Genomic DNA, 20,979 nt, shown 5'->3' on the forward strand with positions numbered 1-20,979 from the left:
AAGGAAAGTGTGCAGACGTTAGTGCTCAGCTCCTCCACTGAGGAAAAGTGTGTTAAAATAGACTTAGTGCTGAACATCACATGATCAAACAGGAAAACGGGCCTCATCACATCCGCCTGTCGGAGACAGTGTTAACCCTCATATGGCCTTTGACACCATTTCAAGTTTCCCTCACTAAAAAATGGTTCCTTCATCTCAGTGGCATGAGATTTTGTGACTTTTGTTACATTATCTATCTGAACACACACACAAAAACTGGGCTTGATTCGGTTGTTCTGAAGGTATGTAAAAAAACAAAAAAACAATACAATACGGAACGAAACAGACCCCCATGTTGAAAATGAATGGGAAAGGTGAAAAATTAAGAGTTTATTTTTCATTTTTCAATAAAATCAATACATCTGGCATGAATCTGAAATAAATTGAATAATTGAAATAAAATCTTAAGTTTTTTGTGGCATTTTAGTTATATTTTTGCAAATTTATGTGGCATTATTGCAAAAACAGACACTTCAAAACACTTCAAACAACAAAACAAATTCTAACTTTTCACAAAAATACTGATTTCAATGTATTTTATTATGTTTAAATATATATTCACAACATCCAGAAAAATGAATGGATCTCTATGGCCCTCTGCTGGATATATATGGTCAAAACACTTTATTCCTAAAACTGTAATTCCTACAGGTTTTCTTCTAACCAGCAGATGGCAGAATTCTTTTAGACAACATGGATGATAAACTCAGTGAATTGACTGCTTGAACACTACGGGACTGCTGGGATTGTTTTCTCACCGATGTCAGTTCCAGTCAAACACATCTCACTGAATCTGTCTAATGGATATATAGTCATATAGAGAGACCGGGGATGGTTACAATGCTTTTTGCTTTAATACCTGAGATATTAATCTCAAACTGTCATATTTCCGTTTTGAAATCAACAACAAACTGGGTAACTGTATGTCAAGAACAAAGAGTGCTGTTGTTAAAAGCCTACAAAAGGGAAACATTCGTGTGAACGTGTTTGCTAAAATTACTGAACAAACACCTAACGCTAACAAGACAATCCCAACAGACAGTGTTGTGTGTAACGCATTACAAGTTATGTAATCAGATTACTTTTTCAAGTAACTAGCAAGGCAACATTACTTATAAATTTACAACAAAATATCTGAGTTACTTTTTCAAGTAAAGTAACACAAGCTACTTTTTCTCATGTATTGACTGACAGCTCTCCTGTCGTCATGTTGAGATAAATAAAGTTCAGAGGTGTTGTGTGTGAACATGACGGTTATTGTAGTTCTAGATTAAATGTGAACATGCATTTACTAATCTCACTTGCACAAAAACATTCAGTATTCCTCAAAATGAATAAAAACAGTGAAATTCAATCTCAGAATATTACACAAATCTGCAATAATGAAATATATAAAATTACACAAATATACTTTATGTATTTAATCTCACTTTATTAACCAATGTCTTTGCTGCTGACCTTCATGATCCAATTCAACCATACTAGCTATGAAAAAATGACTTCAGATAGACATCACATTTGTGATCGGCCGGAGGCTTTTTCATTTCACTTCTGGTGTGAAAGGGCCTTAACATTTGACAAAAATAGAACCTTTTGTGTTGATATTAAAAAACAAGCAAGTCCAGCTCAGGTGAGAAAAAGTAATGCAAACGTAACATAACATTACTTTCCATAAAAAGTAATGCAATTAGTTACTTTTTTAGGCAATAACTCAATACTGTGATGCATTACTTTTAAAGGTAACTTTCCCAACACTGCATGTTAGTCATTTCACAACCGTGTTGAATGTTGGCTTCTACACAAACTCTATTTGTGCATTTGTTGTGGTTCAAGTCAAAGTGAATGTGTTAGTAGTGTAACACCCATCAGCCATAATTTAAAGAAACAAACCTTAAAAACAAACACTTAAAGATCATTTAGAGCAGTTTTGTGTGGGAATTGACACAAACTGAAAATGTTGTGCATTAATATTCCTAAAGCTCAAATCTAACTCGTCCTCGTGCATGTTAAAATAAAGTGCATCGTACTGTCCTAGTTTTAACAATTCTGCATTTGAAGATAATGAATAGACAATCATTTGATATGGAATGGCTCCAGAGGATCTGGAATAACTCACATAGACTACTTTTATGCTTTCTAAATGACAAACTAATTCTTTAATATTGCTTCTGCTAAATTGCTCCTAATTTTTGCGAAAGCTGAAAATCAAGCTAGAGGATGTTTACAGCAATTTTCTAATAAAAAACGATTAACAGATCTGCCAATATTGTAGGCTACTTGTTTTTACAGCATCACGTGAAGAATCTTCAAAAACAATCCTTTTTACTAACTGAACTGAACTGATGTGGATAATGTCTTCTGTAGAGCTGCTGGTCTCATATTTGATGAAGTTTGCATCATTAATTCTGTTACTTTCCTGTTTATTATTGTGAAGCTACAATTTCTATTGTATAAAGCACTACAGAATTAAAGCTGGTTTGGAACACCATGAAGCACATGATGACAGGAAGTGTAGATAATAAAGCAGAAGAGTCTAGTCCTCCAGTGAGCAGATGAAAGAAACGAGTTCTCGTGTTGTCATTGCTGTGTTTTCATGTCATCGAGTGTGTGTGAGTCCAGTCGTGACGTGACCAGTGACAGCAGCTCCTCCAGCTGTTTCTCCAGAACATCATCGTCTCCGTCGTTCTTGATGATCCAGTCAAACTTCACACCCTCGTCCAATCCGCACTCGGACTCGGCGTCGTCCACACCTGGACAGAACACGGCATTAGATCATCCTCTGACCTCTCGTGTCTGTTATAATGCGTTTCATTTACCTGCGGTGAATCTCCAGCCCCTCTGAGATCTGGTCTGCTCCGACGCCTCCACCCGAACACACACACAGAGATCGGGAAACTCCTGACGGAACCACTGCACGTCCGACCTCCTCCGGCAGTCACTGATGATCTACAGAACACAGGAAGAGCTGCATTACTGTGAAACATGGAGTCATGCGTGTGTTCAGAGCGCTCATGTACCCAGACGGGCCGCGCCGCGTGTTGGATGGCCAGTCTGCAGAAGAAGCCCGAGTCCTGCCGTCTCTTCATCTCACCCCAGCGGATCATGTCGGCTCGATATTCCTCCTTATACTGACCGCAGCCCAACAGCTCCTCATAGTCCAGATTATGATCCTGACAATCACAAACACAACAACAATCACTGCCGCTTCAGAATACAAACAGAACAATCTTTTTGCTCGTTTTTCCACTGAAAACAAGGTTTCTATAGTTATCATAGAGCTGCACGATTCTGGATGAACTGTGAATCACTCTCACAGTACTCTGATGTCATACGCCGATCAGTCTGTGCAGCGCCGATGCATCTCGAACAAGCCTAACGACTTCACTTGTTTCATTACTGGATGAATCAGTATTTTTGAATGAATCTCTTGAATGAATGATTCAATGACTCACTCATAAGCTGCGTCTAATTTTGAATGCTGCGTCCGTAGGAGGTCGTTTTTGAAGGCTGCATACGTCATCGAGTTGGTCTCATTTAAGAAAAGTAACCGTTAGATAGCAAAATAAGAAATAAATTACAGTATTTTACTTATAAGAAGGAATAAGAGTCTTTTTTATTATGGTTACTTTTCTTAAATGAGACATCATTGATGACGTATACAGCCTTTTGGTCGCACTTTATATTAGGTGGCCTTAACTACTATGTACTTACATCAAAAAATAAGTACAATGTACTTATTGGGTTCATATTGAATTGCAAAACACTTTTGCTGCTATTGAGGTGGGATACGGGTAAGGTTAGTGAAAGCGTTGGTGTTATGGGTAGGTTTAAGGGTAGGGGTAAGGTGTAAGAGATGGGTCAACAGTGTAATTATAAATGTAATTACAGAAATTAATTACAGATGTAATTACATGCAGGTGTTTTTAAAATATAAGTAGAATGTAAAAACATGTATGTACACAATAAGTGCATTGTATTAAATGATTAATTTAAATTTAAGTACATAGTTAAGACCACTTAATATAAAGTGGGACCAGCCTTTTTAACAGTCACTTGTCTCCACCTACTGGTGTAACAATGTAATTGATACAATCTTGAAGCGCCAAGTTTCTTCAGAAGGTGATTTACTCTATTTTGATCACTACCGTAGACATCAGTGTTTATATCTATGTAAGGCAGGACTTGGTTCTGTGCATCGGTTGTTGATTGGACGTTGAGATGTGGGCGTGGCTCTCAACAGTGTATGCAGATGAGCGTGAGCGTGAGCATAAATGCCTGTTGTATCAAACATGAATTATACAAAACAAAACACTTATGCAAACTTTTTTTTTTTTTTTTTAAATACTTTGCCTAAAGGCTAACAATCTGACTATTATCCGACATGGCTGTCCAGGGTTAAAGAGTGTGTACTGTACCTGTGCATACTGCAGTTTGAGGGGCGCAGACAGTCTGAGTATGCAGCACATCTCTGCGGTCAGCCTGCGGTCAGAACAACAACAGCATCTGTATTCATGCAGTTCAGCTGCGCGCGACACTGTCAGAGCTGCACATCTCACCTGTGCTGAAGTAAATCTGTCACATAATCCTTCCCCGACTTCCGCTTCCCGCTGAATAACAGGATAATCCTCGGCTGTGCAGGAGTCATTGCATGTAACGTGTTCTTCGCACTCATAAACACGTTCAGTATGAGGACTTTTAAAGCAGGAACGACTTCATGTCGATTTTCCCGTAATGAACCAAGATAATGCAGCCTAGAAAATGCATAAAACACGCTTTTGGTGTTTCTCACCCAGCTAGGTTGCATCATTTATTTTATTGTGTTCTTTAAGGCATTAGTGCAGTTTTTTTCTGGGCATTAGTGCAGTTTTTTCTCTGAAAGAAGTTGTGAATGTAGGTGTGTGATTATGTAGAAACGTCGTTATTCGTGATGTTTGGTGTAATTACGGTAATCGGCCGAGTGTCACGCCATCAACTTACGGGGTGTGTGCTTAATTTATTTACATTCTTTTAAAACTAAATTATTTAAATATAAAATAATACCTAAATAACATTAGAAACAATTTAATGAAACAATAATCTTACATTGCTCGCGTATTTCTTTAACTGTTTCACCCTGGAATCACTGACCCGGAAGTGAAACCACATAAAGCGGGCTTCTGGATTTATATTTATTTTGATTTTTTTTTTTTTTTTAATTCCCCGATTGTTATGTTTATAAGAAAAAACTAAGGTGAAAAATATTTATATGCAATTGTGCGAACACTCGGACTAACAGGGTCTAATACATATGATATTTCCTTCTAATGTCTTTATGTATTATTGACTGATTTCTCTCTTTATCATCAAATGGAGCTTTTGCTCATTTTGAAAGATGAACAGCTCATCTGATGCATGTTTTATCGTGTGCATTAGGCTTTAAATTCTAAATGTTTTATTTTAACAGCCCGATAACATAAACATCTTTGGTGTAGGCGTTATTTTAGTTTTCCGTGACCCGGAAGTGTTGGATCTGTCAAGAGTGTTTTGGTAACTTGTTCTCCTGTCTTTGTTTACCTGTGAGATTGTGCTGCTGTATTAGATGTGACGCGCAGTGATGAACGGCAGCTCCAACCCGCCTCTGGATAAAGAAGAGCACGTGCTGAAGCTCGGAGACAGTTTCGAGAAGAGACCCAAATCATCCTTCCACACCATCAGATGTGAGTCCATCAGCTGTGACAGTCGGATCAGTAAACACCTTCAGTCTCAAGAACCTGACTAGTATTCAGAAACAGATGCAAACTTTAGTAGCTGAAAATGTAACGAATAATAATATACATCGAGCGCATAGATTTGATGTGATGAATGTGTATTATGTGACTTCATTGACAGACGCGTTTCATTTCGGCGCGATATTAACAGATTAGCATTCAGGCGATTGAAGCGGCCTCTTATGATTTTGGCCCTGATAAAATACCAATTAATTAAAAAATATTGGTAACACTTTACATTAAGGTTCTAAGATTTAACGTTAGTTTAAGTCATCATGAAAATGAAGTTGCGCTGGTCTTTTCTACCCTATTGTGTCGTATATCCGAACGAAACGCTTCTCAAACAACAACAAATGTGCCCTACATTTGTTCTTGTTTAAGAAGCGTTTCGCGCAGCTTGATTTTGTCTGTGGGGAACTGATTGGATGGTTGTGGTTTGCTATTGGTGGATCTCATGTGAGTGACAGGGTGCCCCAGCCTCATCATCAGAGAAGAGATGAGGCTGACAGAGGGAGGAGAAGTTATTCTGATTCAAGATTATGAGGAACATGAATTAAATACAATAATGATGTGCACCGATAAATCATTTACAATAAACACTGTAATGTTACATAGAATGTAAAAATGTATATTATTTTAAGTAATTCTTGAAAACAAACTCCAGTGCTGTACTGTATGTTTCCGAGCCTGTGCTTTCTTCCCCAGATGATTTTAAGCCGGCGTCCATCGACACGTCCTGTGAAGGAGAGCTGCAGGTGGGGAAGGGCGAGGAGGTGACCATCAAGTTACCACACATCTCGGTAAGAGCAGCACTCGTGAGAGACCTGTGTGTGATCTCTGTCTGCGCTGCACTCACTGTCCTTCCCCCGCAGGGCTCCACGCCTCCCATGACCGTCTTTAAGGGCAACAAGAGGCCGTATCAGAAGGACTGCGTTCTCATCATCAACCACGACACGGGCGAGTTCATGCTGGAGAAGCTCAGCAGCAGCATACAGGTCAAGAAGACCAGGTGAGAGCCGGAGAGGTGTGTGCGTCACATGGGCTGATTACTGTCGTGTGTGTAATGACACTATTCCTGAAGTACAGCAGTGATACCAAACCACTTTCATAGCATTTCAAATATTAAATCACTGTTGTTATTGTGATATTTTTTATAATACTGTTATAGTTTTTAATATTTTGATTTATTTTTTTCTTTTGAATTTTAGTTAAAGTTTTGTCATTTTTATTATTATATATTTTTTAAAAATATGTCTGGTAAAGCTGCACGATTAATCATTAAACGAAGGCGGTCTCGATTCAAACACTCACGTGATCTCATTCCTAAATGACAGCGATTCATCTCTGTCTATTAAACCTTGGACAAACGCGATCACAGCAGACATTAGGGCTGGGACAATACATTGATGCATCGCGAATCGAGAAATGATTCTGGATCGATTCTGATATTTTCTGTATGTATCGTGATTCTCTCTTGAATGGATTCTGAGCTTAGTTTTTAACAGCAGATGGCACTGCATGCTTTAGAAAGAGCACATACTAACCGTCCTTCCAATTCCTTACACACACCACTTGAACCTTCTATAAAATAATCATTCATAAAGTTTGAAAAGGTTGAAGTGAATTACAGGGGTGTTTGCAGTGGGCCGTTTACATTAATCTAGCATCATAAAAGCATTCTGAGGTACATTCTCATACATTCTCAGCCGAATGCACGAGCGCTCTTCTTCATGAGCATTTGAGCATGTGGTTAAAAATAGCCGCTGGTAAAAAACTAAGCTCAGAATTGATTTGCGATGCATTTGGAAAATATCAGAAACAATCCACGAATTGCGATGCATCTGTAGTATTGTCTCAGCTCTAGCAAACATTCAGATCTGTGTTATGATTCAGATCTGAGCAGTTGTCATGTTTAGATATGAAACAGGTTCACAAACAGTTTTTTCAACCCCGCAGTATCATTATTTCCGTCTTACAATCATTTAGATGATCACGGAAGTACTGGATAAAAGTTTATAGTTCAGATATAAACATTGATGTCTACAGAAGCGATCAAAATGGAGTAAATCACCTTTGGAAAGAAACTTGACGCTTCAAATAAAGACTGAATCAATTACATCATTACACCAGTAGGTGGAGACAAGTGACTGTTAAAAAATGTATTTGTCATTGAATCATTCATTCAAGAGATTTGTTTAAAAACAGTCTTTATGAGTGAGTCATTGAATCGTTCAAACTGACTTAAAAAAAAAATAAAATAATAATAATAATTCACGCTCGCTTCAGTCAAGGATTTTGGACTGGAATAAATTGGTGGTGTTTGTGTTTGTAAACATCAGCATATGCAATATATTACCCAGTATTCACATCCCGCACTACCAGTGTAAACATGATGTGGTATAGATGCAGAAAATTGCAATCATTCCAACTAATAGAGCAAATGAAGCATAGCAAACGAACACCTGCAGAGGTGCAAGTTGAAGGAAAAATGCAGTCTAGTTGAAGGGAAACAACTGCACACTCACTGAAGGTTGACAAAGGCTACTAGCCAAAACGTTGGTAAATTAACAAATCTATATGCTTCAGCGAGTGTGCAGTTGTTTCCCTTTAACTAGAAATCATTCTAACTAAAACATGAAATAAGAGCATTTGAATCGAATCACATGACTGGTAGTGTGTGTGGCGTGTGAATGCAGACAGACAGAGCTCATCCATACACATGTGGCCAGTGAAGTGATGTTGAAGATGGTTGTTTGTGTTGGTCAGAGCCGAGGGCAGCAGTAAGATCCAGGCCCGTCTGGAGCAGCAGTCGGTGAGAGCGAACCCGCTGACGTCACAGTTCCGCACGCCCGTCAAGCCAGGAGGGGGCGCTAAGAGCTCGCCCAGCAAAGACAACCCGTCACCGGAGCCACAGCTGGACGACATCAAACGAGGTCTGACATCATAGGGCTTTTATAGCATTTTATAGTTTAATACATAATGAGAAAATATTATCAGCATTACAATTTGACATAATTACTCATACTTCTTTTAAACATCATGTTACTTCAGTGCTTGTTTGCTGTAGTTTTAAGTGGTAAAGCTGACTCCAGCTGTGCTGTGTGAGGGTCAGGTGTTTCCAGCTCATGTGTGTGTGTGTGTGTGTGTGTGTCTCAGAGCTGCGGGCTGAGGTGGACGTGATCGAGCAGATGAGCAGCAGCGGCAGCAGCTCGTCCTCAGACTCGGCCAGCGGCTCCGGCAGCGGTGCTGAAGACGACAGCTCCGGCAGTGATGCGGAGCAGGACACGCGCCTCTCCCCCAGCGCCAACAACATGGCCAACGGGATCAGCCAATCACAGGGCAGCAACCAGCTGATGAACACTCTCAGTAAGAGTCTCTTTCACCTCCTCATTATCAGCTAAACAAAACACACAGACAGACATCTGATATGATGGATACTCAACGTCTAATTCACACTGTTTATTCATTTCATTTAATTAATATTAGTACATTGTTTATATTATCTTACTTTCAAATTATTATTATTATTACAGTTTTCATATTTTAAGTCTGGGATAAGGGGAAAACAATAAAACTCTAAATAAAACATATTGGGTGGAAATATGTTAGTTTTAATACAGATCAGTTTCAGAGAGAGCGTGCTGTGTTTGTCTGGTAAACAGTTGTTGTTGTTGTTGTTGTTGTTGTTGTCAGGAAATGATCTTCAGCTGAGTGAATCTGGCAGCGACAGCGACTGACACTGTTCCTCATGCTTTTCATCAGCTCTTCTGCAGTGCTTTTATCTTCAGCTTTTATGGATTCGTGTTAACATTGGAGATATTATGAAAAGCTTTAAAGAATGTAAAATAATTGTATTAGATTTTATTTTTATTGCAAAGGGAAATTTTTGAACAGATATGGTTGTGTAAATGGGTATGATATAATATCGTACCTTTGATTGTTCAGTGTTTTTATGAACTATAGTTCAGTGTTATAAACACCAGCGTACTCTTCTGACTGTAACGTTCAGCCGAAATGTTTCCTACAGTTTGAACTGGCAGACAGCAGATACAAATCATTTAGGTTCATGTTTGTTGTTGTTTTCTTATGACATGAGGGTCACGACCCTTCAAAATCCTCCTCCATACCCAGTGTCTCCAAACATATGTGTGTGTATTATCTGTGGATGTCTATACTGCTTGTTGAACCAAAAGCAAATGTTTTTAATGTACACAGTATAAATGTTGTATATAGTGTTTGTATTGTCAGATAAAAGACAAAAACAAGAGCTGTCAGTGATTATTGACTGTCCATCTTCACTCTTAACTGCACAAACACTAATACTTCACTTAAAGCCTTTATATATAATGCATTATACAATATTATAAAAATAATGCATTAATTATGCAGCTTATAATGCATTGTATGATCTCATAAATAATTGTAACCACAGTTTAATACATTATAATTCTCATCTATTCATTGAACATTAGAAAGAATAATGCATTAAAACACACGACAAACAAGCAATTTCAGCAGTAACAAGGGATCTGCAAATATTATAATGCATTTAAACCCTCATAATGCATTAAACAACTGTATACACCTGTTGCATTCCCGGGTCTGTTTGGACCTGGTGGAACATGAGCTTATAAAACAGTCATAACTTAATATTTTTCAACTAAACTCATATTGTATCTGATCAGTAGCTTCTCATTTATGAGTGAATGTGCAGAAGTTTTAAAAGTTTTGAATATGACCATGTTTTTACCAGGCTATTACTACATTTACCCCCATTTTATTACTTTCTTTTAATTCTTTCAAATGTAAAAAAAAATTCATGAACTACAGAAAAATACAGTGTGATGCAAGAAAATATTTTTATATTTGATATATATACTGTAGCGACAGATCCTCTCTTCTGTATTGTGATGAATATCCCACTTAAAAATGTAAATGTAAGAATTTGTTCTGCATCAGTTACATTACAAAATTCAGCCAGTTCTTGAAACATTTCATATTTTTTCACATTTTGCAAGTATTGAAACAGCAATAACTAAATAGGAGTCATTCCACGAAACCAGTACGATTTGGACTTACACATTTTTAGATTTTGTACCAAAATGTATTACTTTTCTGAACACCCCACAACATTAATGACATATTTAACTTCCAGAAAAACATATTTTCCTATCTCGGGCATCAAATCCCTACTATTATTGGTCATTATTTTAAGCTATGGACACTATGGGAGCTCTCTGAATATTATTATAAAATGTATTTTTGATAAAATCAACATTTTCCTATTAATCAGATGTCCCTCACACTAATTCAGTAATTGCAAATATAAAAGTTACATAAAATCTCACACTATACTAAAGCCTGAAATGGGCACTTTTTGTGACAGCAACCTCATCATTTTTTATCAAAGGCTTAACTTCAGAATTTGAACTAAAATCAGTATTCTTATGATTGCTCTGAACATTTCAGACAGAATTCAACTAACTTTAAATTACTTTTTCATAAACTTAACAAAAAATAATAATAATAAAAATGTAGGTGTGACGGGGTTGAGTGTGATGGGGTTGTGATTTTTTTGCCCAAATTGGCCACTGCTCTAAATCTAGTGAATAAATGGAGAGCACATGGCATGCATGATATTAAGAAATCATGAATAATGTTGAAATAACAAAGATAATTTTCACAAGTAATAGTTTTCTATCTTTAACTGATATAACAGGGTTGAGTCGTTAAGCTTGACAAACACAATTTCACAACATAATTTAGTTAATGAATAATCTTAAATTTACTTAAAAAAAAAAAAAAAACCATTACCAGCAAAAAAGCACAGATGGATATTTATGGGAATGGCAAAATGAATGGATTTTTTTCTCATTTTATTATTCATATCCCAAGTACATTTTCATAGAAGGCCTTGAGGGACATGACAAAATAAGTGGTATTAACTGAAAAAAACAAAATAATTTCTAATATGAAGATAAAATGTATGTCATGTTTTTAAACATTATTAAAGGAGACATTTCAATTAATACAAAAAGCTTTTAAAAATATATTTTAGTGATCGTACCGGGTTCCTGGAATGACTAATAAAAAGAAATAACAAAGGTTGACCATCACAAACATGTTTAAAATTCATGTTTAAAAACAACTAAACATTCGTATTGTACATTTGATGTCATATATACATTTAATAAAACAGACATGTATATCAGACATTCACTAGAACTAGATCCTTACTAAAGTAACGGAAAATCCGGGACTTTTATTTTGATAAAGCGTCGTCGCGTCACGCAGTTCCGGCTTCAGCGTCGCTCTCAGCACCATGACAACAGCAGGACGAGTGTGAGGAGCTGAGATGTCTTGAGCTGCTCTGTTTTACCTCACATTACTGGAGGAAATCTTACAGGTAGAACATAACTTTATTTCTTTAACCTGCACCAGAGCAGCGTCACTCTGAACCATACAGTATATAGGAGAAACTATGGCAGTTTGAGCAGCAGCGAACAAACAGACAAACAAACAAAGCTGCAGATTCAGTCCAACATCAGATCCTGTCAGTCACTGGAGTATGATGATGATGATGATGGGCAGATGAACTGATTTAAAGGCTCTCATGTCGTAAACACAGATAGACTGTTGACGGGTTGATCTCCGATACACTAGAAAAATGAATTTCAGATTTAATCTCGAATCATAATGTAAGAACATTTTGTGCTTTTAAATGAAAACTGTACATCATCTAGATGTGATGACTGTTTAATTCAACTTTTGCTGCTTCTGTAGCCTCGTGTTAAAAGTCACATTGATATTGCTTTTAAGAACACACTAATCCTGCACAGATTAGAGAAATTAATCACCTTTTAATCTTATGATAGGATTCCATAGAGTCACAGGAGCGCGCTTTAGTGTCGTTTATGTGCTGAAACATCTGATATATAATGTCAGTCAGCGTTGTCATCTTGTTGGATTGGTCTACAGTCTCTCTGTCTCTGGATTAACTGTGAGCTAATCAGTCAGCAGTTAGTTAGGAAAGCTGCTTGGATGACAGCCAATGAAACCTGTGGTCACGTGACCCTTCTGTCATGTCAGCATCAAAGACCACGTGCCCAAAACAGAGGGAATGACTGAAGAGCTTTTAGTCACCATGAAATCAAAATGTTTATTGTGAATGATTTATCGGTGCACATCATCATTGTTTTAAATTCCTTGTACTTACTGACAGATCAATCAAAAAACCAAGTTATGTCCACTGAAGAGTAAAACAACCACTGCATTTCATGAGGAGAAGCTCCTGTATCAGCCAGGTGTGGCGGCGAACCTTTAACATGCGGTTCATGATCGAAAACCTACAGATCTGACCCTGAAGCAGTTCTGCAGTGAAGACAGTGGTCTGAAACGCTTCCACAGCGAGAAAAACACAATCATGACTACAGGAGAGCGCTTGAGCGCAGTTACTGATGCTAGTGGTTTCACACAGGGGGACCGGATGTTACATAACATAACTTATTTTTGTTTGGTTTATGCGTGACTTTTATGCATCTGATGACACTGATCAGACGTGGGTCAAACACTCCATCACATGGTTTCTGGAGTCTGGTGGATGATTGGTACTCTCACACTCTCACCTCTGTTCTACAGGATGTCTCTGTTCAAGGCTCGTGATTGGTGGGCGTTGACGCTGGGCGAGGGGGAGGAGTTTGACCAGGGCTGTCTGTGTGTCGGGGATGTGGATAACAGTGGAAGTGGATACGGTGAGTTAAAACACTTATTACCAGTGTCTGGGAAAGTTAATGCATTATAATATTGAGTTACTCCCTAAAAAAGTTATTAATTGCGTTAGTTACTTTTTATGAAAAGTATGGCATTACGTTACTTTTTGTGTTACTTTTTCTCACCTGGGCTGGGCTTGTTTGTTTTTTTAATAATAACAAAAAAGTTCAATTTTTGTCAAATGTTAAGGCCCTTTCGCACCAAAAGTGAAATGAATAAGCCTCAGGCTGATGGAAATGCATATTTACTCCTGTACAGTAGAGGGCGCAGCTCAAACAAACCTTTCAGCTGTGCTGCCACTCTGGATTACAGAAGAATAGGATACAGGAGAAGTTCAGCACTCTTATTTCTAAATCTAATCTAAAGTCATGTTTGCTTATTAGTATGGTTGAATTGGATCATTGAAGGTCAGCAGCAAAGACATTGGTTAATAAAGTGAGATTAAATACATAAAGTATATTTATATTATTTAACATATTTAATTATTAGTTTTGTGTAATACTCTGAGTTTGCATTTCACTGTTTTTATTCATTTTGAGGAATAATGAATGTTTTCGTGCAAGTGAGATGAGTAAATGCTCTGCTCTACGTATGACTCTGCTGCTCGTATTTGATGAGCTGAGGGGATTGAAGCAACCGTTGTCCAACTGAATTTAATGGTTTTTATTTCTGTAAAAAGCAAAACGACAGTGGAGGAGTAATGTTAACGTAGCGGTGGCATATTCTATCCTAATTTCACCCTCAAACTGTCATGGCAATATTGCAGGACAGCTTTTCACCTCGATGAGAAATCTCGTCACATTTTAATCTCGCAAGATCTCTTGGCACGAGATCTGATCACACTTCCAGTTACCATGCATATCTCTTAAACAGAATTTAAGGTCTTGAATATTAGTCAATCTGAGCTACAATGACCATCATGTTCACATAGCGCACACACCTCTGAACTTTATTTCTCTCAACATGAAGAGAGCTCTCAGTCAATACATGAGAAAAAGTAGCTTGTGTTACTTACTTGAAAAAGTAACTCAGATATTTTGTTGTAAATTGAAAAAGTAATGCGTTACTTTACTAGTTACTTGAAAAAGTAATCTGATTATGTAACTCAAGTTACTTGTAATGCGTTACACACAACACTGGTTATTACTCGCTCTCTGATGGGGACTGGTCATTCTTAAAGGAAATACACAAGATGAACAGACTGATTTTTATTTCCTGTAGTCACAAGTTTGTTGTTACCAACATTTTTCAATGATTTGGCATTTCCCGAACCAAAATTCCAATAAACACTCACAAACTGCATGGCAAAGTTGTGTGTTTGAAACAACAGCTGTCGACCTGTGGTTAGAAGCAGAGTTTATTGTTAATATTACATGTGGACTTCAGTAGATCAATAAGCAAACTAACATACAGTACATTCTATATCATTCATCCCATATATATATATATATATATATATATATATATATATATATATATATATATATATTAGTGCAGGGGTGCCCAATCCTGTTCCTGAAGATCTGTCTACCTGCAGAGTTCAGATCCTCGAACACACCTGTCTGTAATTATGAAGAGCTCCTGAAGATCTTCATTAGCTGCTTCAGGTGTGTTTGATCAGAGTTGGATCTGAACTCTGCAAGATCTCCAGGAACAGGATCAACAATCAGCACTGTGTGTAAACGCGTAAAGGAACACCAGACAGTGTTGCACGGTCGGTGGTTTTCCCGGGGAATTGGGCTACTTTAACAGTGTTGCTGCGGGTTGTAGCGACCCCAGTAATGTGATATTTAGCCCATGAAATGCTAATTTTACCTGGGGAACCTTACCAAAAAACATGGATTTTACCCCACAGGACGCGATTTTTACCAGGGGACCCCCTCGAAATGCAATTGGGATAGTTTTGAGTAGCAATTGGGCGGGTTTTGTTGTGAAAACCTGGCGACCCTGCGTATGAAATAGTGAGGTAGTTCTCAGATGCCATGTTTGTTACAGCAGCATCTCAGAGAAATGACGCTGTGGAGAAGACTGCTGACTGAATGAACCGCATGTATCGTTTATGGGAGTAAAGTGTACCACAACTACATAACATCATTCAAAAAATGAACAGCTTTCTGTTTGAACTTTAATAATCTGACATTATTGTGAGCTCTAATCAATTAATTAGCAGAAGTTATTACTCCACCACCTGTGACCATGTTACTGCGGGTTCACGAAACAGTCATGACTAGCTAGTTAATTGCAGTGTACTACGATGGTCAAGCAGTGAGTTACGTCATTGTACAGTAAACACACACCTGAATTGACTTCAGATGCCGTATTTAATTTACATGGAGGCTGTGAGGGATTGACAGACAGTCACTGTATTCAGATCCTAGATTGTGTAATTACGTGATTCAGTAAACAGTGTGGTGTGGAGTCAGATTCTGTTCTCTATCTGAAGCTCTTTAAACTCTCTCTCTCTCTCATCCAGATAAGATAGTAGTGGGCAGTTTCATGGGGATGTTACGCATCTTCTCTCCACACCCTGCTAAACCGGACGAGCAGACGGAAGCTGACGCGCAGCTGCTGGAGGTTCAGTTCCCTGAGCCCGTCATTCAGGTGGAGCTGGGCAAGTTCGTCTCGTAAGTCTCTCTTCTGCTGTCGGCAGGATCTGACCATCATCACATCCCTGCAAACCATAATCAGCACATTTAACAGTCTGACTCAGTCTTCATAGCTGGTTAAGGCCATGTTTGTCATGTGTTTCAGCTGTTCAGAGTTGCTCCATCTGGCAGTGCTTTACCCCAGGAAGCTGTCCGTCTATGCGGTGTCAGGTTGGTTCTCAGATTCAGACCTATACTAGTACTGCCATGACACTTGGCAAGTTTGGAGGTCATCTTTTTACACTTGGTTTTTCTTAGAATCCGTTATCAGTTACCATTAGGGGTGTGACAAGACGATTAGCTCACGAGACAAGATAAGACACAAGATTGAGTTCACGAGAAGACAAGATTTGTACACAGTATTTTTAAGAAATCGTCATTGACGAAATACATGACTAGAAAAGGTCTGCAGGTGCATTTGAAATGTTTTAATTAATCATATTGTAATGAATGTCATTTCAGTTCTACTTTCTGAGTGTGAATTATCTTATGCAGTAAAAGACAACAATACTGAAACACTGTAAAAGGTTTTGCCACAAACTCAACCGACTGCTTCTCTCCTGTATGAGTTTATATGAAAACTTTTGACCTCCTAACTAAACTCCTTTCCACAAATTGATCATAGAAATAAAAACAGTATAAATAAAAATGAATAACAGTTTTCTCTTAGTGTTATTAAGTGCAAACAATAAGTGCAACCATAATCAAAGTACTCTCTCAATATTCAAAGTGCAAATAGAGACCGAATTTTTCTTCATAATGATACAGAACTGAGAGATGGTTACAGATACACAGCCCAGCCTGAGATAGCTTTCATACTGGGAGATATTTACATGCATCAGGGAGCCACTCGAAATGCAGGGTATTGAAATCGTGTTTACATTTGTGCTCGCGTTTTACTTTTACTTTCTCTTTCGCGATCACAAATACTCTGTGAATAGAGAGCGGCAGTGCTGAGCGCATATTCTACAATACAAGACATTTGTCAGACGCTTAGGCTCTGTTGTGCAACGAATCCTCCGCCATGGTCTCGTCAGTCATCTCGTCACGTGATCAGTGAACTCTGATTCCTGCTGCTCTACATATGACTCTGCTGCTCGTATTTGATGAGCTGAGGGGATTGAAGCGACCGTTGTCCAACTGAATTTAATGTTTTTTATTTCTGTAAAAAGCAAAACGACAGTGGAGGAGTAATGTTAACGTAGCAGTGACATATTCTATCCTAATTTCACCCTCAAACTGTCATGGCAATATTGCAGGACAGCTTTTCACCTCGATGAGAAATCTCGTCACATTTTAAGCTCGCAAGATCTCCTGGCATGAGATCTGATCACACTTACAGTTACTATGCATATCTCTTGAACAGAATTTAAGGTCTTGAATATTAGTCATAAAGTTGTCTGTCATATTCTGATGTGATCTTCAGATATCGTGCAGTGAATGTGAGCGCTCCTGCAGATGTGCTGTTGTTTTCTCAGGTACTGCTGGTAATGTTGAACATGGTGACCAGTATCAGCTGCGATTGGTTTATGAACACAACCTTCAGAGGACAGCCTGCAACATGACGTATGGCCCGTTTGGGGGGGTGACAGGTCAGTGATGTCATCTGTATTACACACATAATATTAGACTCATTCAAAAATATGTAGAGTTGAATTAAGCTATTTATTTGTTTTGTTCTTTTGGCTTTTTGTATGAAACATTCTCCCGTGATATATAATTGATCCTTAGTGTGATGGACTGGATTCAGTTCAGGTCTCTCTCTCAAAAAAAAAACTTTTCGGTAACACTTTACAATATTAGTTAACATTAGTTAATGCATTAACTAACATTAAAGTGCCCCTATTATGCTTTTTCAAATATTGTCTTTCATGCAGTGTGTAAAATAGCTGTTTGTGAACGTAAAAGGTCTGCAGCGTTTTAAAGATCAAACTGCACTAAAAGAAAGAAGTGATTCTTCTGAAACGAGTCGTCAGTATTTCCAGTCTCACTTCCTGTTACAAATTTGCATAATGCCTGCCTCTGGTCTTCATTGGCTGAACAGTGTCTCTTTGCCCCGCCCTCAATCACTGTAGTTGTATCTGAGACTGGAAGAGTTTGGTTCGTGTTGTTCATGTCCAGAAGACGCTGTTTTCTGCTGCCAAAGCAAATCCACTTTGATGAGATTGATACGGTAAAACCGACGCCATCATTACTGTTTGTATCACTGTGAATCAAGAGCTGAGATTCAGATATGATAATGAGCGTTTGGTTTCTGACCAATCACAACAGACTGGGCCATCTGACCAATCAGAGCAGAGCAGCTCTTCGAAAGGCGGGGTTTAGAGAGACCGAATCCTTGATCGAACAATTTCGAACCACTGCTACAGTGAACATTAAGAACATTAAGATCCTTTAAAATAAAATATAAGCAATTCAGCGAGCAATGTTTTTTTTACATTGGTTAAATGAAACAGGATATCTGTGCATTCTGTACAAGTATTTTTTTTTAAATCATTCCCTAGCTAACTATTTCTGCTTCCCAGAATGCTCTGGGAATGTTGATTTCTGGTTCCCAGAACAGACGTCCTAACATTCTCTGTTGGTTAGCCTGGAAAGTTTTCTTTACGTAAATGGAACTTTCCCTGTAGGTTTGGAGAACGTTCCCCTAACCTCTGTGCGTCAGTAATCATCCAGTACGGTATGGATCCAGGACGGATGGACGTCAATAATCATTTGTTACAGTATTTGATAATCTTGTTGAAGTTTGTTAATAAAAATACAGCTGTTCATTGTCAGTTCATGTCAGCTCAGGTCCATTAAATAATGTTAACAGATACAACTTTTGATTTTAATGATGTAATAATAAATGCTGATATAACACTAAGATTAATAAATGCTTTAGAAGTACTGTTCATTGTTAGTACATTGTATCTAATGTAATTAAATATTAACAAATGGAACATTATTGTAAAGTGTTAGCCACTTTTCTTCATGTTTCTCATGGATGTATTAATATGTGCAGCTTATAACAGTTGAAATTGCTCACGTTAGTCTCAATCTGCTTGTAGGTTCTGTGTCTCGAGATCGCTCTTGTTCGTGTGAAGAAAGCCGATTAAGGTCGACCCTCTATAAATAAAATAGTGGCACATGTTTGTTTAATAGGATTTTAGACTTAGTACCTGTGTAGTGCAGTTCCCTTATCAGCCGCCTGAGGGCAGCACAGCCTCTCTGCTGGAGATCAACCATTCGTCGAAGGGTCAGAGCCGAGACAGGATAAAGAGGAGAAGAAGCAACAAAAAATCAGTGTGAAGAAGTGTTATGCCTAATACTGCAGCTGTAGATTTTGATCTTCCCCATTCACGTCGATAGCAGCAATACTTATCCTTTTACCTGCATAGAAAATAACTTCCTAGGGGACAAAGTGAGAGCTGACCTGCCTTAAAGGGGCTTTTGTTGAGAGTTCATCTTTTGACCATCTTTCTTTATGTATAACATAAAAGGAAACACATAGAAAATGGCCGGTATCTCAAAGTTCAGAGCCTTTTGTTTGGGAAATACTTGGTAAAACTTTTAAACAGAGGTTTGATTTCTAACAGCTAAGAGTGAAAAATATCAACCCTACAGAACAAGCCAGAGAACATGTGATACAAACACAATACACATATGAATTCATACGTTAGCCTTGCTATTCTATTGGATGTTTGTTTGTTATTATTAAATGTATAGTTGTGACTCTAAATTCTGATTGGATGAGCTGCTTCAAGGCCAGACAAACATTAATTTACCAAGATGCACCATAAATGACCTACAAGATATTACTTGGTCTTTAGAGGTGATGTTATTATTATTAGTTATTTATTTATTTTTTAAATGATAATAAAAAGAAAAATGTAATAATATTAATAAAGGTAAACATGTAACATTGGTGTGTGTGTAATATTGTTAATAGGGGAAATTTGGGCTAATAATTATATACAGTAGTCAACATTTGAAGTTGTTAAAAAAAGTTCATCAAAGTTGTCCTAAGAAGAAGGTTTTAGGACAACTTTGATGAAAGGTTTTGATCCACTTCAAATGTTGACTACTGTATGTAGTCAACATTTGAACTAATATATATATATATATATATATATATATGTATATATATATATACACACAGTGGGTACGGAAAGTATTCAGACCCCCTTATATTTTTCACTCTGTTATATTGCAGCCATTTGCTAAAATCATTTAAGTTCATTTTTTTTCCCTCATTAATGTACACACAGCACCCCATATTGACAGAAAAACACAGAATTGTTGACATTTTTGCAGATTTATTATATTTGCAATATAACAAAGAGTGAAAAATTTAAGGGGGTCTGAATACTTTCCGTACCCACTGTATATATAAAATATGTGAAAATAAAAATGTGTTTGCTCCTGGTTGAAGCTTTATCTGCTTTATATTATTGCATGTGTCCTTGTCTTCTCTGGGCTCAGCCGCGTGTTTCTTCTGCATCTCTGCAGGTCATCATTTCATCTGTATCCAGTCCATGGATGGGATGCTGATGTTTTTCGAGCAGGAGAGTTATGGTTTCGGTCGCTTCCTGCCGGGGTTCCTGTTGCCCGGCCCGCTCAGCTACTGTATCCGCACAGACTCCTTCATCACCGTCTCCTCCACACGGCAGGTGGAGTGCTACAGGTCAGACACACGCACTTCATGTACAGTCACTGGATATATGTCCCATACTCAGATTAATTCTTATTGAGCTTACAGGATATATATCATCTGCAATAATTTCGTAACAGGACAA

At 37.8% G+C, this 20,979-nt stretch overlaps 3 protein-coding genes across 3 annotated transcripts in view; 2 read left to right on the forward strand and 1 right to left on the reverse strand.

Moving 5' to 3' along the window:
- Nucleotides 1–356: 356 nt before the first annotated feature.
- Nucleotides 357–4,774, reverse strand: pmvk (phosphomevalonate kinase). Its single transcript, XM_051865663.1, has 5 exons — nucleotides 4,596–4,774; nucleotides 4,455–4,518; nucleotides 3,057–3,209; nucleotides 2,856–2,985; nucleotides 357–2,789 (listed from the first exon to the last, which is right to left on the reverse strand). Exons 1-5 carry the CDS (start codon nucleotides 4,709–4,711, stop codon nucleotides 2,617–2,619), a joined length of 636 nt encoding a protein of 211 aa, XP_051721623.1. The 5' UTR covers nucleotides 4,712–4,774; the 3' UTR covers nucleotides 357–2,616.
- A 567-nt stretch (nucleotides 4,775–5,341) lies between these two features.
- Nucleotides 5,342–10,053, forward strand: eaf1 (ELL associated factor 1). The gene is made up of 6 exons (XM_051865664.1): nucleotides 5,342–5,735; nucleotides 6,492–6,586; nucleotides 6,659–6,795; nucleotides 8,553–8,719; nucleotides 8,943–9,152; nucleotides 9,480–10,053. The coding sequence occupies exons 1-6, from the start codon at nucleotides 5,633–5,635 to the stop codon at nucleotides 9,521–9,523; spliced, it is 756 nt and encodes a 251-aa protein (XP_051721624.1). The 5' UTR covers nucleotides 5,342–5,632; the 3' UTR covers nucleotides 9,524–10,053.
- Nucleotides 10,054–12,005: 1,952 nt separating this feature from the next.
- bbs9 (Bardet-Biedl syndrome 9) overlaps nucleotides 12,006–20,979 on the forward strand; it is a 111,458-nt gene continuing 102,484 nt past the window's right edge. Inside the window, 6 exon segments of the mRNA XM_051865661.1 lie at nucleotides 12,006–12,192; nucleotides 13,425–13,537; nucleotides 16,030–16,180; nucleotides 16,308–16,372; nucleotides 17,680–17,793; nucleotides 20,693–20,867. Coding sequence (XP_051721621.1) covers nucleotides 13,426–13,537; nucleotides 16,030–16,180; nucleotides 16,308–16,372; nucleotides 17,680–17,793; nucleotides 20,693–20,867 — 617 coding nt within the window. The 5' untranslated portion in view covers nucleotides 12,006–12,192; nucleotide 13,425.

The sequence above is a fragment of the Ctenopharyngodon idella genome, chromosome 16 (genome assembly GCF_019924925.1).
Source record: "Ctenopharyngodon idella isolate HZGC_01 chromosome 16, HZGC01, whole genome shotgun sequence".
NCBI lineage: Eukaryota > Metazoa > Chordata > Actinopteri > Cypriniformes > Xenocyprididae > Ctenopharyngodon > Ctenopharyngodon idella.